At 41.2% G+C, this 23,380-nt stretch overlaps 1 protein-coding gene across 1 annotated transcript; it reads right to left on the reverse strand.

Annotated features, from left to right (window-relative positions):
* Positions 1-189: 189 nt before the first annotated feature.
* Positions 190-22,434, reverse strand: LOC141003451 (serine/threonine-protein phosphatase PP1-beta catalytic subunit). The gene is made up of 8 exons (XM_073474794.1): positions 22,316-22,434; positions 5,676-5,807; positions 5,278-5,508; positions 4,110-4,214; positions 3,645-3,716; positions 1,786-1,937; positions 1,492-1,626; positions 190-764 (listed from the first exon to the last, which is right to left on the reverse strand). The coding sequence occupies exons 1-8, from the start codon at positions 22,365-22,367 to the stop codon at positions 660-662; spliced, it is 984 nt and encodes a 327-aa protein (XP_073330895.1). The 5' UTR covers positions 22,368-22,434; the 3' UTR covers positions 190-659.
* Between the last annotated feature and the right edge of the window lie 946 nt (positions 22,435-23,380).

Raw genomic sequence — 23,380 nt, forward strand, 5'->3', positions numbered from 1 at the left:
AGGTGGATGGCAAACATGTTAGCCCGGATGAGTTAAACCAGACTAAGACTCAGACTAAGCAGCACAGGAGCTAGTAAGCCAAGCTCAGTTTTTTAAACTATGAGGGATCCTGTTAGAAGTGACACTGACTTCTTCTTCTTCGCTTTCACCACTGTTTAATACAGCAAAGAACCACGCAGAGCATTCAGATGGATTTATTTCCTGTATTATTTATTGAAAACCCAGCAGTCGTCATTAATACCTGTTGTGCCTGTACAGGCAGGGGAGTAAGGAGATGTGGTAAACTAAACTAGTTGTCATTCTGTTGTCAAGAAAATAAAAGGCAAAAGGACAAAGAGACAAAAAACACTCCGATATGCTACAGAATGACACCTTGGTATTGTTTTCTCTTAACACTTGTTTTAAAAAATGTTACACAGATGCAGAGAAAAATAAGCATTGAGGAAGAAGAAGAGTGTGACAGCAGTTCAGAGGGAGGTCAGAAAAAACTGAAAAATGAAAGACAGGTTTTTGGGTGTGTCTCTTAAAATAGTTGTGTTCCTCTGTTTTCTCCTCTGCCAAGTGTTGCTTTGACTTATTTTGTGTAGTGAAAAGCCAACAGGAGACAATCATCTCTCTCCCGCTCGTTCTCTGCGTCTCTTCCTCCCTCCGTCCTTTCTTCATCGTTTCTTTGGAGGTTGGGCTGTGCGGGGAGGAGTGACGGGTCGACCCGAGTTCATCCCTCCGTACTGGTACTTGGCTTTCTTCTCAGATGGCTTCAGGATCTAGGGACAGGGATGACAGGGATGACAGAATTAGCTTTAAACTTACACAATAAAGACCTGCTCTGTGTGTGTACTAAAGGGCTTGTTCATGTGTCAATAATTTCAGCTCTGAAGTTGAAGATTTCGTTCAAGGATTGTTTTTGTAGGGTGATGACATCATAAAATGTAACGATACATTCTAAAAACCATAACAACAGACAGTGCAGCACTATTTTCCGGCTTCTTTATATTCCTACTCTAACATTCCAAAATAAAATCTTAGATTCTTAGCATCTTAGAGCAGGATATCACCTGTGGCTGGCCCACATTATCAAGCTGACACATTTATTATGCTACTTTTTAATCAACTTTCTTGACTCAGGATATGATTCCTATCTGTGCTGACTTTTCAGAGTGGTCCAGAGGAGTCCTAACCTGTTGAGAGTTCAAGTTCAAGTGGAGATATTCCACATGTGGAGAGATATATTAAGAGAGCTCGACTAAATCAAGCTTCCATTTTGACTGAAGACTAATAATACTTGAGGCTGACCCCATGTGGGATGTGGAGGAGGACCCAATACTGTCCTTGGGATTCTTCTGAGGGACACTGAGGTGCTTTATAAATACAGGCCCTAGAGCAGCATGAATGTAACTCTGACTATAATTATCAGAAGTAACCAAAGACTATGTAACACATGGCCAATGAGTTATAGTGCACGATTACTTTCACAGAACTGTAACTTTATACCTGGAAGGAGCACATCAGGGTTTCGTCCACGCTCATCATGCCGCCAGCGTTGTCGAACTCCCCACAGTAGTTGGGAGCTGAGAACAGTGTCACCAGCTGCCGCTTGGCAAAGAACTCGTAACCATCTTCTACCACCTGGGGGCATCAGACACACAGGAACGTGACACAGTGAGGAAGTGACACACTGATCTTACAGATAACATCATCCCACACAGACTTCTTTACACAAATATGTCAACTTTTGATGGATGCTTTAAGGAAGCCTGATGAAAAAGTCCAGTTCGGGCGTTGTACCTGGTGGGCTCTGCAGATGAGGTCCAGGTCGTGGCGGTTGAGGAACTTGCTGACCACATCAGCTCCAAAGGTGAAGGAGACGCCGCGGTCGTTCTCTCCCCAGCCCTGGACGTCCTTGTCTGGGTCTGACCACAGCAGATCACAGAGGAGGCCTGGAGGGAAACACCAGCCAGCAGACACTCAAATTTGTGTCACAGCATGAAATAAGGAATCCCATCTTTCTCAAACACTGCATGTCACATTTACATTACGTCAGCTATTAAAACACAGAGGCTGCCCTATGTATATACACACACATTCTTCACTTCCAGACAATCTGAAAGACCATAAGAGGATGTGAGAGACAGCAGCTGCCATGGTCTGAACACTGGCTGCCTTATAAGGACAAGAAGGACCAGGTTGACTGAAGAAGGGGCAAAGACTCACTTCCACCGACTCACTATGACTTACAAACATCTTCAGTGAGGCAAAGAAATACAGTTACATCACAACATTACTTCATGATAAAGGCTGAGTTTAAATCCAGCTAGAAATGTGTAACTGAAGCAAAGTTTATCGAGCTGACGATCTAATCTAAAACAGCTACACGAACACACCAGGATGAATTAGAGTGAGGAGACAGATGTTGACAGCTGACAGCCAGCAGTTACTCTCTTCTTGTGTCCTTACCAGGTATATAACCACAGAACATAACTCCTGACAAATCCACCACTAGCTGAGGTTACATGGTATCTTTTAATAACCTCACAGTTATAAATAAACATCCGTCCTCCCACGTTATGTGAGGGCATGTCTCTGCCTATACACCATGTCCTGGTCCTTCTAAATATCAGCAGATGTAGGGAGTCGTTTCCCATGTTTAGACATTTAAAAAAACGTTTCTACTCCTGGGGCAAAAAGTAGATCTAACTTGCGTCACTTAGAATTTTTGGCCAATTAGGGCGGACCTTCTACTCTGAGAAATTTGATAAATACAGGCCCGGATTTGTTTCGACTCACACCATCCAATTTAGATCCTGGCAGGACGGGTTATATAAACTATAACTGTTCATTAAGTCAGCAAATTTTGAGTGAATGTAACTTCTATTACAGTGGGGTTAAATGGTCCTAGAATGTTTTGTGTAGTGCTCTACAGTCAATGAATACCCATGGAGAGGAGAGTGGTAGTGTGGAGCCTGTTGTGGCAGGAAGGCTTGGACAGACTCCTCATCTACAGCCTGAATAGTGCACTAAAGTTTGAGTAGAGTTCTCAGCTTCATTTCAGAAGTGTGTTTCACTTGAAAAATGTATAAACAGTATCAACTCAAGCTGCAACAGTCAGTTTATTGACAGTTGACAGAAAATTAGCACTGGGCAATATACCGTCTTAAATGTTGGTTATCGTTATATCATGTGTTTTCTTTTCCTGGTTACATTACAGTAAACTGATGTCATTTTCTGAACTTACCACACAGTTCTACTTGTTCTAATACTTTACTCTTAATCACTCAGTCATTATATCCACAAAACTGATGATTATTTATCAAATAATCATCCAAAAACAAGTAAAAACAGTCTGATTTATTATCACACGCAGGATTAATAATTCTAATTATAGGATGATCGTATGTTTTGCATGTAAAATCTGAAACTGAATCGTATCTAGTTCATGTAATAGAGTAGAAGTTAATAACGGCATTAAATGGAAATGCTCAAATGCACAAGTACCTCATAACTGCACTAAGTTACTGTCATTACTGTCCACAACTAAAGTGCAGGTGTGCCGAAAACTCTACACCGACAAAGATAATCCTACATCGAGTTCTCCGGAACAAACATGAGAACCAGCTGGTTGACCGTGTCCACGTGTGCTGACCCACCTGTGTCGGGCACATCTGTGGGTCTCATGATGCGTCTGATCTGCTCCATAGACTGCAGGTCTGGAGAGAGACCTGTGGGTGACACAAAGCCACAAAGACATCACAGTTTGTAAATCTCCTCATAAATCTCCCTGGGTGCCTGTGCAGGTATTAACCCATATCAGGGAAGCTTTAAACTTGCTATGACCCATTTACTTCACATCGGATTAGTAAACCAAAAATACTGAACGCTTATCAGGTCCATGGACTGTCACTTTCATACTTGAGATCACTTATCGTGTATGCAATGAGAGGAAAGCACAGCGTTAAGTTTTGACAGTGAGCCCCGAGGACAAAACAAGCCTGAAACATCAAGGATACAAACTTCAAACCCAGAATTGCTGCAGATATCAAAACGCACATGCACATTTACAAATCAGGCGGCCCCAGTGTGAAGTGCCAACCAGATACATGCTGAATGAGTACCTCCATGACAGCAGAAGATCTTCTCGTCCACTATGGCAGCGATGGGCAGGCAGTTGAAGCAGTCGGTGAACGTCTTCCACAACTTTATGTTGAATCTGCGTTTACCTGCAAAAATCAACAAGGCAGGGAGTCAGAGGCCTCATGGTGAAGGACCGTATAAGGCTGTCTGAAATGTTTATACAAGCTCAGGGGTGACTTGGTGGGATGGAAGACGAATCTGGAATTAAGTGTGCAGTCCTCCTTCACTTTGGTGAATTAACAATTTACCCACTTAATCATATACATATAATTTCTCCCATCTCGGCTGTTAAATCTTCCATATATATCAAGCTGTCACTATGGACCAGGCTGTGACTGCTGGCTGATTTGCTCTTGTTTTTTCGAGCTAAGAAACACTGCAAAGCATTACAAGTTGTCCAAAAATGCTGCTGCTAAACTGTTGACCAGGTCCTCTAAACTGTCCTAAAATGGATTGCTCTCCCTAAGCACAACGTCACCAGCGGGTCTCTAAGACCTCTGATCAGGGTTTGGAGGTAGTTCCTCACAGAAGCATGTTGGCTTTTTTAATGATTTGCCTTCTTTTAATGATTTAGCCATTATAATAAGAGGTGTTTAAATACACACTTCCTTGTTTAACACATTTTCTTGTATTTGGAGTGCCTGGATTGCCTCCAGTTTTTTGAGGTACTCTTTTTCCTGTTTTCCAAGAGCACCTGACACAATTTTAAACTACACAGAGCAAAAAATGTCGTGTCTGAACAATTTAAAATAATGAAATACAAAGAATTGTAACAGCAAATTCTCAGATTTTAGAAACTGGAGCTTGACAACTTTGGCATTTCTTCTGAATCTTCTGTCTTGTTTTCTCTTATTTCCTCTCATGACCATTTGGAGGGCCTGACTCTGGATTAAAACTACATAGATGTATATGAAGTTGCTCCAACTAGCTCCACCTTGAGCAGCTACATCACAAAATGTTACTACTACTACTACTACAGTATTACCATCTTTCCTGTTTGTTCACCATCCCCCTCCCCCCAAAAAGGAGTCTATCTGAACCTGCTTCCCTATTGCAACTACTGTTCTTGTAACATATGTTTGTGCTGAGTCATACAACTGAAAATGAAACACTCCACCTCGGTATCACTACAGAGAGCAGAGCACTCACACTCGTCATAGAAGCCGTAGATGCGGTTGATGGAGGCACACTCGTGGTTGCCCCTGAGCAGGAAGAAGTTCTCAGGGTATTTGATCTTGTAGGCCAGCAGCAGGCAGATGGTCTCCAAAGACTGCTTCCCTCTGTCCACGTAGTCGCCCAGGAACAGATAGTTGGCCTCTGGGGGGAAGCCGCCATACTCAAAGAGCCTCAGCAGGTCTGTGTACTGTCCGTGGATATCACCTGGGAGGGAGAGGAAGCAGTGATGGGTTGAGGAAGGAGCAGCAGGAGATACTGAAGAGACACACTACAGTTTATGACAGGGGTCTCCAACTCAAATCAGCTCGGGAAATGGCCCGGGGGCCGGCAGTTTGGTTTAGAAGAACAAGGCCAAAGAGGAGGTTACTAACCACAGATTTTGAGCGGAGCCTCCAGCTCCAGAAGGATTGGCTGACTGAGGAAGATCTCCCGGGACTTGATGCAGAGGCCGCGCACCTCAGCCTCTGTCATCTGGACAATCTTCCCTGGCCGACATCCTCGCACTGGTGGAGGGAGAGAAGGAGGGGAACAGAGTTAAAGAATAACTGTGTGTGTGTTTTTGAGCATCATTAACAGTTATCCAGCCATTCGGGCATAAGATATCCTAGTAAGAGTGTACTTTCTCCCTGAGTTTTTCTCAGGGACATGCCTCTGTTGATTGTCACATAACTGTACACATCATCTCCCACAGGGCGAGTTACTTTAAATGAACTATAAACTAAATATGGGAGGCAGGGTTTAGTAAACAGATAAGAGGATGGAAATAGTGTGTGGGTACTGTTGATGTTTTTGGAGACACTTCCTGTTGTGTAACGGAGAGGAAAAGGGAGGGGGGAAGTCACTTTGGTCACATGATAATGAACCTTTCACCCATGTAATGTAAAATGCTGGAATCATTTTATTAATAAGACTGATCATAAAGCCAGCGGCTTAATGCTGTTGGGTGGTTGGTTGGGCAAAATAAGACATTTTTAGATGTCATCTTGACCTTACCGAAATGTTATAGAGTAAAGAATTCATCATATAGTCCAGAAAATAATCAGCAAACAGAAACAACAGATCAAAAACAGAGACAACCTCATATACCACCCTGATGCTGGAAAGACAGCAGGAAACAGCTGGGAAATGAGGAATGATGGAGCATACTGAGGAACAGCTGCGCACTTGTTTCATTTTGAGAGACATATGAAAATGACTATGCAAAACAGTTTTATATGAGCTTAACTACATAAACATACTGTATGCTGCACACTGTTAGCTTGGGATGGACCAATTATCAGCGCCAATATTCAGCATTTTTCCGATTTTCCATATTAAAAGGGTTTTTTTCAGTTGCCAGTCAATTCATTTAAAAGTGCACTACTATAGCTCTGATGCATCTGTAGTCACCACTCTGTGGTCTCACGCCCACAACACAATCTGATTGGTTTGTAAGTAAGTAATGTAAGTAAGCCTATCAAGACTGAATAATCTGAATGTGCAAAGTAACTAATAACTAACTAAACTAATAACTAACTAAGTGAAAAGCAGATACACGCAAACCTGCTCAACCCCATGAATCTGCCTTTGTGATTTGAGGCAGTATTTCCATGTTCTGCCACTGTCCTACATATTCCCTGCGTACTCTGCAGAAACACCTCCTCTCTTCCTCCTGCTCCACAGAAGTGGGCCAGAGCTGACTAAGACTGTTGCTGTCAGATGACACCGCGGCAACATGATGGAAATCAGCGCATGCGTCAAACGCCACCTAACAGGTGAATCTAATGGACGGGGTCAGAGGAATCCTGTAGCTCTGCAGCCAGAAGAGTTTGTTTTAAAAAAGGAGGAGTGAAGTGTGTAAAAGTGTTCCTCCTCTGTCAGAGAGCTGTGGTGTGTGTCTCAGATTCCTGCAGGTGACTCCTGTCTGTGCAGCTCTGAAGGCATTTTACATCCAGTTTGAAAGGACAACAGTGTGTGCAGCGGAGTGTGTGTACATGTGCAACATGACCCTTCTATTTCTGCCCAGAGATAAACACTTGCTCTGTCTGTCTCCTTCACTACAGCCAAACACAAACTGCGATCACACACGCCCCACCTGAAGGGTCAGAGCGGGGCTATATTTAGACTGAGCAGAGGTAGGACAGACAAAAAACATATCCTGAGCAGAACTTTCGAGGTTTAATGCTGCAAAACTACAATCCTTCTGTGGTTTGGAAATATGAACCTGTCCTATTGGTCTCAATGCACAACAGATCGTTCAGTGAGTACAATACACGAGCAAGGTATATCTGTGTGTCCACTGTCGAGAGAGTGATTTCACACCCTCCCTTTCAGCTCTGTGATGACGCGTTTGCAGGTCTGTGCTGGCTCAGCTGACAGGGAGGGAGGCCTGATATAGGACACACACACACACACACACACACACACTGCAACCAACCCCACTTGCCTGGAAGGATCCCCTTTCATCAAACATTAGTAAAGTAAAGGCAGAGCAGGGAACACAAACAGTTCCATCTCTCTGTCTCCTTCTCTCTCTCTCTCTCACACACACACACACACACACACACAGATCAAGTGACCTTGACTTCAGATCGTACCACTAGGGGTTTGTGGGGAGGTATCCCAGCATCCTTTACTGTGTCACCACTGCACTGCAGCTTCCCCACTGAAGGGAACGAGTATGAGTGAGTGAGTGAGTGAGTGAGACAGAGAGATAGACAGAGATAGAGAGAGAGAGAAAGAGAGAGAGAGAGAGAGAGAGAGAAAGAGAGAAAGAGAGAAAGAGAGAAAGAGAGAGAGAGAGAGAGAGAGAGGTGGTACCCACATCTGATTACCATGGCAACCCAGCAAGACCAATTACCAGCCTGCAAGGTGTTATAGAGCGGAGCTGCTGTATCTCAGGGGGGAAAAGAGCTGATTTGCAGATAAAGTGGCATCTCTGTCAACCCACGCCCTGCATACTAACATGGATTGCATCTGACAACAGTGAAGGAAAGCCCACAGCAGGCCTGCACACAGCCACACAGAGAAAATACTAGTGGTGCACCAACAGTATCTGTAAAATTAGACTGGCAAGATCCAGCTTGGAAAGAAACGTTGTCAATATCAATTCTTTGACAAATTTCCTCCTAGATTACTGATGTGGTTTTGACAGACAGTCGAGGTTTAACCCATGAACAGCAAACTAGGAGGACATTTGGTAAACAAGCCTGTTTCCTGACGGTTTAAATAAGATTCAGGCCAAAAACACAGTAAATCAGAACAATGAAACATTTGATATTACTATTAATAATGACTTCCAACATTGACATTACCATGGTACAGTAAACTGATAAAATGTCATTTTCATTTTGTCTTTTATCATACATGCATCACTCAACAGGAGTGACAGCAACAGGTAGTAATTTGCCAGCTAGCTGTCCTGGTTGTGTTTTAGATGGGAGAAAATGAAGAGAAAAATGTCCAGGGATTGGTTAACCAAGCTGTGGACACTGTGTTTTGTATGGATTTATGTAGAGTTCAAGTTGCATTAAGGGAAGAGTAGGAGCACTCTTTTTTAATCTCATGTGTTGTGGATTGATCATTTAAGTAATTTTTCATCAAAAATATTTTGTACAAGCCACGCAAATGTGAATATTGTTGGTTTTTGAGTATTAAACTGCAAGTTATTTAAATATGTCGACTTGGGCTTTGGGAAAAAACTGTTTTGTTTGCTCACTGTACTGTACTCCAACTCAAGCACCAAGGCATACCAACAATCAAAATCCATGTAAACACAAGCTAAAAGACTCACACAAAGACAATGGCAGACAAACCAAACAGATGCACAGTGTTTATCTGTTACTTTCTCAGTGGCAACAGGGAGAATGAACCAGGTCCCTGGCTAAAACAGCTGCCGAGCTTCACTTTATGACTCGTCTGGACTGGAGGAAACTCATGTTTCCTACGCAGGATTAGTGAAAATCTCTTCTTTGAGAAACCTCTCCATATTCAGATTCATCTCTCCTAATTTGGTCCGGTGCATGTGTCCGTCTGCCTAAGCTTTTAAGTTTGGGTTTGGTCACACTCTGACCTCTTCAGACTGAACGCTGAGCACTTTCTCTAACTCGATCCAAAGATCACAGTATCGCAGGCGACTGTTCTCTTAATCTCCCTTTCCCAGACCTCCTTTTCCTTCTCCTTCACCTCTTTTCCTCTTCATCTATTTATCGTTTGGTTGCATTTTTGGTTGAGGCTGAACTCCTGGGTCATCCTCTGCCTTGCCAGTGAACTGTGCTGACGTCAAGAGGATAGCTTTGCCTCGTCCCCCACCCCCCCAGTGGTTTTTGCATTCCAGACAGCTCACAGACCCTTCAGACCTCAACAGCTCTGGCTGCCCGGGGCTTCAGTGCAGCCTGGGATACACACTAGTGACAGCATCTGCAAAATGGTTTAATTTCCAAGTAGTCTGAAAATGAAATTAATGTTTAAGGTTTTATAAAAAAGTTCTGGATGGAAGTAGATATATAGAGATCAGTTTACAATCATATAAGAAACAGAGAAATTGTCACATTGTGGAAGCTGTAATCACAGAATGGCCTCTTTTTTACATCACTGAAACAACCACATAGTATATACATAGTTGCAGATTTTCTATGAAGTGACTATTCCTCCTCTATTCCAGAGCTAGAAGTTTCCTTTAGAGCTGAAAAGATTAGCCATCCAGTGCCAGCACAGACCTGCCAGCACAGACCTGCATCAACACCACATCGTCAAATCAGAGTCTGCTCTGAGTTCCCCTCCCAATGGCTCTGGATCAAAGATTAGTTTTTAACTTTTGGGATTAAAAAGCTGATTTATCTTCGCTCCTGCTTATCAACCTGACAGCGGCAGCGATCCATGGAGATGACCTCCACTGTCAGGAGGAAGGAAAAAGAAGAGAGAGAACCAGAGTCTCCAGGGAGTACTGAGTTCATTGAGAGACTAAACAAATAAACACTTGCGTGAGTAATGTGAATAAAAACAAATAGTTCCACGATCAAACCCACGGGAGTAACATGAGGCAAAAAAAAATCATTTGGTCTGAACACACCTTTAGAAGTGGGGAAATTATAATAACGAGAAATTGTAATTACTATTTATTATTCCGATAATAAAATCATAGCCGATAACTCCCCCAATACAGTAGGTGGCGATATGCGCTTTAAAGTTGGTTTGCTATCTGCCACCAACAGACAGGACGAAGAAGAGAGGGGTGAGGGGGAGTCGAATGGTGGAGGGATGTTTTCAAAACAATTGAAAAGATTATCATTTGACAGATTATGTCAAAGCACAAGTATGTTTCAAGTTTTTCCAATGCGTTTTACTGGAAAAAATACATAAACATTTGAAGAGTCAGAACTGTTCTTTGTTTTTGTGAGTAATAGTGTTGTCATTTTGATGGTTAGAGCTTTGGAGTATTAAATCATTCATCTTTACTCACAACATCTTAGCCTTAAGCTATAAACTAATAAATACATCAGGGGAAACTGTTGCTGTACCATGATGTTGTTACTCTTGTCCTTTTCTTTATTTTTGTTACATAATACTCTTATTGTTATGTCAACAAAGCCTTTTCAGTCTGATAGCATTACCGCCTAACATTGCTCACTAACTTTTGTTACAGTGGTTGATCTTTCTAAGTAGAAAAGCGCCAGATCTCCCTGAATTAAAGTGCAGCTGCCTACATTTGGCAAGTTAATTCACTAAATATTTGGGTACTGCCCAACCCACCATTGTGCTGCACGTTGAACCGCACCAGAGGTGTTACAACATACAGGCTCATACTCTGAACACAATCAAACTGAGTTGCCTTACAAATTACTTTATGGTTTAATTAAGTTGGAAGACAACACCAGAGTCACAGAGGTTAAATAATTTGCTTTTTATTCTTATCTGCCTTTTTTTTAGCCTAAAACTGCCAGTAGTTTAACCTTAATCAACGAAAAGGAACTTCGGAAACTTTCTATCCACTAGGAATATAAGACATGTATAAAGAAATGTAGAGCTTTTTGACACAAATGGGAAATCTTAAGGCACAAGAGGCTAGTTGTCTAACAGAAGGAGTTTGGTTTTCAGTCATCATTCCCTCTGCTTCACTGGTTGCAAACTACTTGCAAAGGACCAGGGAAGTCAACTGTTTTTCCATTCATTTAAAAGAGCAGAGTTCATTTGAACAAACCCAAAGAGAGAGAGAGAAAGATAAGTGAACTACAGACAGATTGCTTCTTGAAGGCATTACCATATATGGTCGCCACTGTATGGAGGACAGAGGAAGTAGCCTAGTCAGTCAGGACAAAGAGGGAGTGCTTGAAGGCTCTGTTGTTTTATGGGATAGAAAAAGAACAAGACCAGCCAGGCACAGGCCAGGGCTCCCTCAGTCAGCGAGTGAAGGTCCACAACAATGTAACGGCTGTCAGCTGCACTGGCAAAGAGCTGCGTAAGCCCATTCACATCAACAAGAAAACACACAGCAACGTCAGCGCAATATCAGGAGCTTAAAAATAGGGCTGACCCCTATAAGTCAATTATTCAACTGTTGAGCTGTTAGCACGCGTTTCAGTCTGTTCTGTGATTTAGTTGCTACAAAATGGATTGACAAAGTATTGTTGACATGGTGTTAACGAAGTCTGGTCCTGCAGTTATTGCTACTTTATTATCTTGTTTTTCTTTGTGGTATCTTGTTGACTATTTGCTGCAGTTTGTTCCATCTAGCCTTTTTTTTATTATTAGAAATGTGGTCTATTGTGCTGTCTCCCTTCGCCAACAGCATCCATCCCTGTGCCGGTTTTAAAAGTGGCTTCTTCTCTGCACCTTCTGTCCTTCACTGAGCTGTGATCAGCCTCGGAAGCTTAAAGCAGCTTACACTAGTACCAATAGGTTTTGGTACTGATACAAAAACGGTAGTGGTCTAAGATGCATACCATACATTACAAGGTACCAGGTTTGATTCTAGCTGGGAATGAGTCTCCATGATTTCATCCATCAAATTAGGGGTCGGCAATGTGATTTTAGATTGTGATCCAAGCGTCAAAAAACTACTTTTCAGGCAAATCGTAGAGACTTTGGTGTTAAATATTCTCTTATGTCTGTCTCCAAACTTCACTGACTAATGATCCATGCTACGTTAACATACTTATAGAGTGATGCAGCCAACTAGACAGCTATGATGACTGGATGAGTAACTTGGCTCCTCCTTGGGTGAGGTAAACAACGCACCATGACTTACACAGCCATGACTTATCCAGGATGAGGAGATTGTGCAAAGAAAGACCTCTCTTTACTTTAATATTGTGTTTTAATGGTGCAAATGGAGAAGACCATTTAGGCCATTTCAAACCTGGCTATAGTCTACAGGGTATTTCAAAACTGAGAAACTAGACTGCAATTAAGATTGTCGATGGTGACACCATAAAGATAACAAACGATGCCAGTTTAACACATTTCAGTCGGAACCAAAAAGTACCTGAATTTATTGAATTTATATCCTCTTGGAAGAGGCACAACAAGCTGTAAACACACCACAGACATAATATCTAGCGCCTAACAGATGTCTATTTAAACATCCAGCACACGCAGAGAAACATTTATTTGGAGTGCTGTTTCTGATCTAATATTGACTCTCTGCATAACATGATTTTTCTTTTGCTTAATTGCCGAGCAAAGACACACAAAAGAACTTCTAACGGGTCAAGCAGAGCCATGAATCTTAAGCAGGTATGACTGTGCATGTTTTAGTCACTGCTGCACCACCGGAGGGCCAATAAAGATGCCCTGTCAGACCTTTTCTAGCACTCCACCTCCATTCTCTAATCTTTCCAACAGGCACGAGGCCAGCAGCTCCCCTCCACTCCTCCATCTAACCCTCTCCCACACAGGGGCGATGGAAAACAGTGACCCTTCAGTGAACGAGAAACACAAAGTAACTCTGGCGCGGAGAGCGGGAGAGAATCTTAAGGCAGAAATCCCGACTGCGATGGCATTTCTGTGCAGGCTTTGCATTTTCAGAGGACGTTTTGTTCGCCTCTAAGTGCCATGGGTGAATGGCTGTCTTTGTGGGGCAAAAGAAAGGATGAAATTGAGAGGAGAGACTGGAGGAGAAATAAACAGGAGGCATGGGTACGGGCACAGAAAGTGGGAGAGATGGAGAGGAGAAGAAAACGAGAGAAATGTAGGGAGAAAGTGAAGCTTGAGTGGGGGAGACAAAGAAGGCGAGGGAGTGAATAGAAGGGGAGGGCAGGGAGGGTTTATTGGAAGCCTAGCTGGGCAGCTGAAAAGCCTGGGTGAGCTCTGCGCCACGTTTGGTGCCAGGGGGTGAACGCTCCCCGCCGCACAGGCTCCACCATTGTTGTTTCCATAACAGAGTGCCACGCCAGCAGCCTCAACACCACGCAACACAGCAGCAGTCCTCCACGTCTGACGAAAACAAGGAGGGTGACAGCATGCATTCTGAAAGACCACAACAAAAGGCCTAAACGTGCATTATTTACAGCTGTATATTATAATTCAACCCAGTATAAAGTTACTGTAGTTTAACTCTTTTAGTTCTACTGAGGACATGCTACTTGTCGCAGGGCAGAAAAGGCTCCTACAGGTGGCATCACAGGCCAGAAAATGTTGAAAAAGGTGCTAATTTTGCGAGAGTTTGTGTTGAAAGAGTAGGGATTGACCTGATTGTCTATGCGCATTCATGAGATTTTGTGGGCTTGGAAACATCTTGGCGAGCACCATCCTTTGGTTCAAGAGCTGAAGTTTTTGTTCAGGACTTGTACATGTGATGTAATAGTGGGGCTTTCCCACCCCCATTTCCAGTGTGACTGGATGGCTGGGTTAAAAAGGGACAGTGACAGTTTTACCGAAAGTTGAACATTTTTCAACTCTCTGCTCCCAAAAAAGCAGAATAGATGCTAAGCGCTGAGTCGAGCTACTGGTGTTTGTAACATTTTATAAATACAAGGCACTGCCATTGCAAACAATTAAAAAAATACACTGGCCTGACTCTTTTAGGCTGGGGACCTGCCACCACCTCTGAAACACATTTTACACCTCTTAAATGGCAAAAACTCTGGGATACATTACTGTAAACTCTCCATTAAAACACAGAGTAAATATCTTTTGAAAGAAGAAATAACACAACATAACTCTGTGAAATGAAAAGGGGGATTCATAAGCAATAAAATGCACCTTTGCTTAGTTGGACACGCTCAGTGGTTTTACTGCTACAGCCTTACATGGTCTGGTATGACCAGTATCTTATGAGGGCTAGTACTGGCTTAAGTTAACAACACTTTACCTAGACACTGTTGTATAAAAGACAAGAAAATAAATAAACATTAACTATTTTCTTGACTTCATGACCTTTCTTCACCTGTGATACTTTAGCATTTATCAATGATCAATTACAGAATAATGACAATCACTAGTCTGAAATTGCCACTCGTGGCCTTGGTAGCTGCTTTTCAGCGAAGTCACACAGAACTTTAATTTAGTTGATTTAATACCTCTAAAAAGAATTTGTTGAGAAAACACTGAATTCCCTCATGTTAGAGGTTAGTTTCACAATATATACAGTAGGTGTGTTTGCACGTGCATTTGTCCCAACCTGAACCAATTACACAATGTCTGCTGAGCAAAGATAATAACTTGTTGACTCTCATTTCCAATTCGCCCAACAGAGATGCTTTGGGTTGACGATTCATGACATCACCAGCCTCTGTGAATTGCTTTATTGAAGCTCAATAAGTAGAAATAATAATTGACCGCAAATTCTCCTGTTTGTCTGGGACATTGAAATCTTCCAGGACACGGCAACTGTCACCAATCTTTTCCAGAGCTAGACCAAGCTAGTCGGTGGAAGAGCCTCTAATAATGTCATTTAAAACAACTGTTCAGAGCTTCCCCTGTATCTTAGAGTGACACTGGACAAAAAGTGGTGGAATGGATAAAAAAAAGTCAACTGCCAATCTGCTGAACTAAAGCTGGGTGAAACTGTTTATTTGGAAACACTATTAATCAAACATGGTAAACCACTTTGCATCACACAAATTTGCCTATAACAGGGCTTGAGCCCTGCTGTAATGTTCCTCCATATAATATACAGCAACACTCTTTATATTTGATTGCACCCATGTCGTTATGATGTGTTAATGATTCCTTACATAATGCTGAGTAAACTGTTGCACTGCAGTGTGGAAAGTGGGTGCAGATTGTCCAAAAACTTTGCATTTCAAGCAGTGACAATCCCATTTCTGGAAATAAACACAACCTGCAGAGCTCCTAGACAGAAATGCTCTTTAGGAGATTTTATGGACCAGTACTGGCTAAACACTGGCTGTCCTTGCCCATAAACCAAAATGACAAAATGGCTCCGAAATGCAACTTTCCATCCTGCCTCCCCCCTGCTGCTGGCTGATGTATGGGGCCATGGTGTTGATTGTGCCACATAAAGCCTACAGGCCACCTGTGCTGGCAGGCCAGACAGAGGGCCTGTTGTCGCTAAAGCCTGGACCAGTGTGGGCTTAGCATGGGCATGCTGGGAGAGCTGGGGTCTGTAACAGTCATTTCGCTGGATCACATAGATACAGGGCGGCAATAGTAAAAACTAATGAGAAGGAGAAGGAGGGGTCTGTTATGGAGAACTCAACTAACAAACAGGAAAACACACGGCTGGTACATGAAAGTGTACATAAACATGCAGGGAAGAATATGTGCAGTCTTGCTGAGGCATGCTGCTGCTGCTGACAACTGAATCATCTATGAATGCTGGAAAAGTGCGATGTCAGCTCAAACATGCTGTGACCAACTGTGGATGACGCTGCTGTAAAATCTGAAACATGCTACTGAGAGATGTACTAAAACATGACTGATTGATTTCAACAGTGTCATCCAGTACTGTGTATTGTGGCTGTGACGTACAGATTATTTTTCTCACTGCAATGACAGGACCTCACACCCTACTTATTACACCCCTAAGCACCAATCGAGGAATGTATGTTTTGAATACCATTGTAATGGGATGACCAATTTGGCAAACTATGTTAGAGCCCAATGGGACAGAGCTTCTGGTCCCGACGTAAACCTGTGACGGGACTGAACAAGTGCAGCAGGCTTGTAGTTGATTTAATATGCAAACTCTTAATGCATAATCTCAACATCCTTTATCCTTTACCTTTCAACACTAACTCAAAAGACTGGTCACAAATTGTCAAATGACAAGTCAATGTAGTCAGAGTGACACGTGAAACTAGAGAGGCCAGAAACCTGTATGCTGAGGCCACTAAGGAGGCTTCAGTGATTGTAAACCATGTTGTCAGTCGATCAGGTTTAGCCTGTCGGCTAGACAACGCCTGTCAACCCCTCCACCAAACAACTGTTGGAGGACACGTGCACTGTGTGTGTGGGTGTGCGTGGGTGTGTTTTTTGATGTTCACACACTATTTGTAGATTTTGGAAATGTTTGTTCTCCTCTACATTTTGTGTACACAACACATCAGTTTTCCACATACTGGTCTTGTGTTGTAGATGGTAAAAAGCAAACAAACTGATCGTGTATGCCTATAGAGAGTCAGGGGACGCAAATTGCTAGTTTTTTAATGCTTTTGGACTTTAATGCTTTTTTTAATGCGTTCTTGTTTACCTGCACTTTTAATTATTTGGTTACAAAAGTAGTCTTGGGTTATTATCAAAACTTGTGAAGGAAAAGATCTGTCAGTACATTCTCATATGGAATCCTCAAAATCATTATGCAACAGAAAAAGATTCAAACAGTGAAAATAATAATAGTTGACTGAAAATTCCTGATTCTAATCAGATTAACCTTTAGTAATCGGACAATGAACAGGCGGCTATGTGAAAAATGTGCCAGTATGAAACTGTAGGTAAGGATAGCAGTAGCAGGGAGGCAGAGCTGGAGAGCTTAGAGATAGGGTTGTTTGTGTAAGCAGTAACAAAAGATAGATAATTAGCTTCTCCATCTAGGGTATTCGCTGCTTTATGACCAAACTCCTGTAAAACTAATGACGTTCCCATCAGCCTTAGCTTTGGGTAATTGTGCTAATTACCAAATGTTAGCATGCCAACATGCAAAACTAAAATGGTGACTATGGTAAACATCACAACTGCTAAACATCAGCAAGTTGGCATTGTCACTGTGAGCATGTTAACTTAAAGACAACAGAATTTAGCTCAAACCAAAGCTTCATTTAGCTGCCAGCATGTCTTTAGATCAGAGATGCAACGATTAATTGGTTAATCGATTAGATGTCAACTATTAAATAGCCTAGTATTTTGATAACTAGTTAATCGGTGTAAGTTTTTTTTTTTTTTTTTAAGAAAAAAGTCAAAATTCTCTAATTTCAGCTTCTTAAATGTTAACATTTATCTGGGTTGTGGACAAAAGAAAACATTTGAGGACGTCAGCCTGGGCTTTGGGAAACATCGATCAATGTTTTTCACCATTTCATAGACCAAACAACTTATCGATTAATCGAGAAAATAATCAACAGATCAATTAACGAGGATAAACTTTGGTTGCAGCCCTACTTTAGAGTTGTCAGTTGTCTTCTATAGAATACAATGTTGCCTATTTGGTCAAAAGTTTTCTTTAGCCTTCACAACATGAACACATTAGCTGGAATTTTAGGAATGTGATGTTTTGTAATTGGTTATGATGTAATGGTTAAAATGCTGCTGCATATTATCAGTGTTCAATATTAAAAAGGTATTAGAGGATTGAAAAAATAAACTGACTAACAACTACTATACTGTACTGCCCTTTTAACACTTTCCCCGTGTGTGTGTGTGTGTCACCAAAAGGGTAGGTTAATTTCTACCAGGGACAGCTGTGCCTGTTGACATTTAGTAGGAGATCAGAGCGCTCTCCATATGAGTGTCTGTGTGCATGAGTATGTAGGATCTGAGTGGAAAGAGGGGCACAGAAAAAGTGAGAGATCAATGACCTACTGAAGTGGTTGAGGAAACGTGTCCTATTGTAGCGAAAAGGTCCCTGAATGTGAGAAGAAAACCACTGACAAGCCATTAAGTCTGGATGAAAGCAAGCTGTAGATGTAATCTGGTTAAGATGAGTGATGGCAAGGTTTCATCTGTAAGGAAAAGCCTGTGAGAGGTCTTTGTGTTGTCGAAAGGTCAGGTCTTAAAATAAAACGCACCCCTTACGAAGATTAACTGATACACAGGGGACAGTCTGAGTGTGTGTGTGTGTGTGTGTGTGTGTGTGAGAGAGCATATATTTGCCTCTATATGGTATGTCTTTTAGTGTGAGACTAATATCAGTATTTCTATTAAAATGGAAAACATTACCCAGTCCTCTCGATTTTATCTTTTGTTTGCCGAAGAAGAATATTACATTCACTGTTTGTGAGAGTATATGATTCTAATGTCATATTTTAACAGCACGTGAGTATGAATTTAGATGTTGTATAATTCTCCTATTGTCGTCTTTTTGAAATTGTTGGTCTACATTCACTTTCAGAGGCTTCTCTAGCCTGCCAAGTAGGGCACATCTCAATACATTTTTGGTACAGACCAAGATATGGCTTTGGTGCCAAGGATAGAAATCTGTCAAGTACTGGAAGCTGGAACTGAATGTCTGCCCCCCACGAATGTGAACATTTACAGGTTTTCTTCATCTTCTACAACTGAATACCTTTGAGGCTTGGACGGTTGTGTCGGATAGAACAAGCTTTTTGAATATGTCAATTAGGGATAGTCCAGATATTAGCCAGGCCAATTATCAGGACCAATCGTCAGCATTGTAGAGAAGGACAGTACCTGAGTAAATTGAAGTTAGTTTCATTATATCACAGGTTATTAATTTTGACACCAATATTGGCATTTTTACTGCAAATGTACATATCACTTCCAAATATCAGTTATTACTTTGTCTACCATCCAAATATATTGAGTTTACTGTCATAGAAGAGGAAAGAAACCAGAAAATATTCACATTTCAAAAACTTCAGATGTTTTTCTTTAAAAAAAAAAATACTCAAACCGATTGATTATCAGAATAGCTGGCAATTCCTTTATTAGTTGGCAACTAATCACTTTATCATTGCAGCTCTATAACCGACTTATTAATTGATATTGAAAATACTCATAGCATGCAGTCATACTTTGATCGGACCGATCCTCATTTAAATCTAAATTTTGAAAACATGCATAATATGTCCTAAAAGTATTTAGTATAATGTAGAATTTGAATGACAGTTCAGTGGCAAATGTGCCAACTTGATATGCTAAGGAGCGGAGATTGTTTTCTCAACTAAAGTCTGGCTAGGGCCACATTTTTCTGTCTGAATCCAATTGAGTCCGAAGTGTTCTGTCTTTTACGTCCGAACCCAACTCAAGCCCAAAGCAGTTAATGTAAGCTGAAGAAATGCTTGGTGCCTGGAAACTAACAAATAGACAATTCAAAGCGCTATGTAAATAACAACAGGACACACTGTCCCAACATGGACAGTAGGTCCATCAATAAAATCAGTTATCACTTAAAATCACTCATCAATTATTTTTACACTATATTTTCACTGAAAGAACTTGAAACTTGATTAGACCCAACCCAAACCTGGACATCATTTGTAACTTTTTTTTTTTCCCCAAACAGGACTGGGTTGGGTATCCATGCTTGACTGTCTACTTCTGCCAGTTTTAGAACATTATATTTGCCTCTTGTTGAGCTTGTGCTTAGACAACGTTGATTATTTGAGAACTTATGTGGAAAAACATGTTTATACATTTCTCAAACCAAGACATAAAAAGTTTTGTAACTGCTACAACACTTAAACGTCTTACTGGCACTCTTTCATGGACAGATTTCAAACTTAACACTTTACATTAAACTTAAACTGGTTTTATGCCAGAAGTTTCCGCCTTCAGAGGAAACCATTAGTGTTGAGCCCGCCTCTCAGATGGTATTTTCACACCAATAATGAGCCAGTCAGATATAAACTGGCCGTAGATGGAAAGAGAAAGTGGCTGAAAGAAGATGGATGGTTGGATATATTCACAGCTCACATCTGGAAGCCTTTAGGGCTAGATCCCTCCAATTTCCTACACTGAGGTTTCCTCGTCGCTGCATAAAAAAGCAACTAAATATGTAGTCAGCTAACTAGCCTCAGAGTAGCCCTGCCCAGCTGACAATACAGGCTCACATTGCTGCTAGTGTGCAGCTGACACAAACTATGAGCAAATAAGCACTATTATGTAACCACTCCAATCAATCCAGATGATTAGGTTTTACTGACATGTTTATACACAGTGTGCTCAGTCATTAGCATGCTGCCAAACTGTGTGTGTTTGTATTGCTGTGTGATTTTCAGCACAAATTGTTTGCGTGACAGATGATCGATCAGGACTGCTTGTTTGCCAATGCCTCAGCTGTCCACATGTTTACTGAAAAGACACAGAGGGACACGGTCTCCCCGTTCTCAAGAGAATGAAAGCCAACAGACAGACAGATGAGCTCACCCGTGTCAGGAACCCTTATTTAGCACTGCTAATAAAGTCATCCACTGCTCCCCAACACATAACAAAGGTGTAGGAGTAAAAACAACACTTTCTTCGAAAGTGCTCAGGGTTATTATCAACAGACTCAAAACGTATGGCATTAGAAAACAAAACAACCCAAACTTTACTCAAACATGCGTAATAGCTATATTATAGCTACATTTTAATGAATCATCATCATCCACAGCTGGGAAAGCTTATCTTTATCATAGATGTATGATGATCACATTTGTTTGATAAAGTTTATTTGATCAATGAACAGTTGCATTAATGTTGAAATGTGTTGGATAACACCTTAATTCTATGCACTGTTGTGTTCAACAGAAATAATGGCAACTTTAAGATCAAGCATGGCTCACACAAATCTCACAAAATACAGGCTATGGATTAAGAAAATACATGAGAGTAGTTACTTTTGAAATGCTAACAGGAAAAAAAAAAACTATGCGGATATATCTCAAGTTGAATATCATCTAGGCTTGTGGCTTGTGTAAACATTACCATTCAGCAATATTACCAAATAAACACCAAAGCCCTGTGACGTGCCCTCTGTCTTTAGCTCAGACGTCCCGACACCAAATCCCATTTAAAAACTTGACATTTTTATGTGCGAACAATATATAAGCATACAACAACTAACATTTAGATCTCTTTAGTGAACAGACAATGGCACATACGTCACTCATCGAGCTTCACTTTGTTTTGAAAGACATGCCAACTTATAGGACTAGTATGCACCAAATCCCATTTGAGAACTTGACATTTCTTATGATTGTGTTCGAACGATCTATAAACATACTACAACCAACATTTCAGATGCCTTCAGGGACCAAACAATTGTGCGGAAATGTTCGGCATACTTAACTAATCAAGTTGCAATTTGTTTTGAAAGAAATGTCAACGTGGGATTGAAATCCACCACAGGCTACCGCCCACCATGGTCTGTTTTGCTATGAAGAGCTTGTGGAAATAAAAGCAGAGTCGTTTTTAGGATAGGTTTGTCTAAAGTAAAAGCCTCGTAGCTACCGTTTTAAATGCTGCATGCCAAAGTGATGACACCAATAATGATGTAATATGAGTACTGCGACATTATTCAAGTCAACCTTAAATGTCTATAACCCTTGTTAGTTTCTCAGGTTGATCTGACGTTCTAACCCATACTCGACCTTTCGGGGTACAACAAACAGTCCTCCAACAGTAACTTGTTACCTTTCAATCGTTAACCCACACTTCAACATTGAAAATTACATTTATAAAACAGACTGAAGCGTCATATGCTATGAATTCATGATAACTTGACTAAAGGTGTGCCTGTGATTCGCAACACCGACAGACGGGACTGGTCCTGTCGCTCCTACACCGGGATAAGCTAGCAAGTAAAGCGGGCCTTTTTCTTGTCAACTCGCGTCAAAACGACACAAAAACAAGCTTCGAGCGCTAAAGCCGCAACCAACAGGATAGTATAAACGTTGTAAGTTTACAAACTCACCCTCTAAAAGCCTGGAAATCAGCGAGTCGACGTCCAACTCCCCCTCCGCCATTTCTGTAACGAACAGCTCTGCCCGCCGCAGTCTGGAGCTGGCAGGGCAGGCACCGCCTCACTGCACACAAACGCACCGCCAACCTCCTCCCATTTAGGACTATTATGCTGCGTTAAAATGTGCCTCGGAAAATCGAAATCAATTAGCCATGAAGGCCCTGACATTGTTTGTTTAAGTAATATCAACATTCAAGACTCACTCACTAAGTTTTCTTGAGCTTTCAACCGCATCCCACAGTCTTCCTTGGCGGATTGAGTTTGCGCAAACTAAAACAGTACTGTTTACAAAGTGGATAAATTGCTATATCCTAAATAATCTAAGGAAGACCAGGGGCCAGCGAACAGTTCATTCAAAACTCCCTGACCACTTGAAATACACTAGTCACATTTTGCTATTAGAAACATATATATGTGCAATGATTACTAACGCAATTGATATATTCTCACCTATAAGGAAAATATATCAAATTCAATGCAATAAGCCAGAGTGTTACAACCAAGGTAAAAAATTGTATCACTGAAGACACAGGTTATAGTAATCCACTGTAGCTACATGAACGTGCTGACATTGAGAATTCATGTCCGCATGCAAACAGGGTGACAACATTGACAGAGAACTCAGACAATTTCAACATTTATTATTATTATTATTATTATATTTATTTATCATATTACTTTTTTTTGTTGTTTTCTCGACCTGTATGTGATTTCCCATAGCACCTGAAGGCATCAGTACAACCAGTGCCTTTGCAACAGGTTATTGTAATGTTTTAATAATAATAATAATAATGATGATAATAATAATAACAATAACAATAATAATAGTATTGGTATACTGATCTCTGTTTATTGGTATAGAAACTGTCCATCTATGCGAATTTAGTTGTTATTCATAAGTTGTCATTTAAAATAAAAAGTCACTTAAAATGAAGAAAATGTTTGAAAAGGTAACCGAAAGAAAAAAAGAGATATAGAGACCTAATTTAGGCCCAGTCACTAAATATCATCAGGGGA

The sequence above is a fragment of the Pagrus major genome, chromosome 10 (assembly GCF_040436345.1).
Source record: "Pagrus major chromosome 10, Pma_NU_1.0".
Lineage (NCBI taxonomy): Eukaryota > Metazoa > Chordata > Actinopteri > Spariformes > Sparidae > Pagrus > Pagrus major.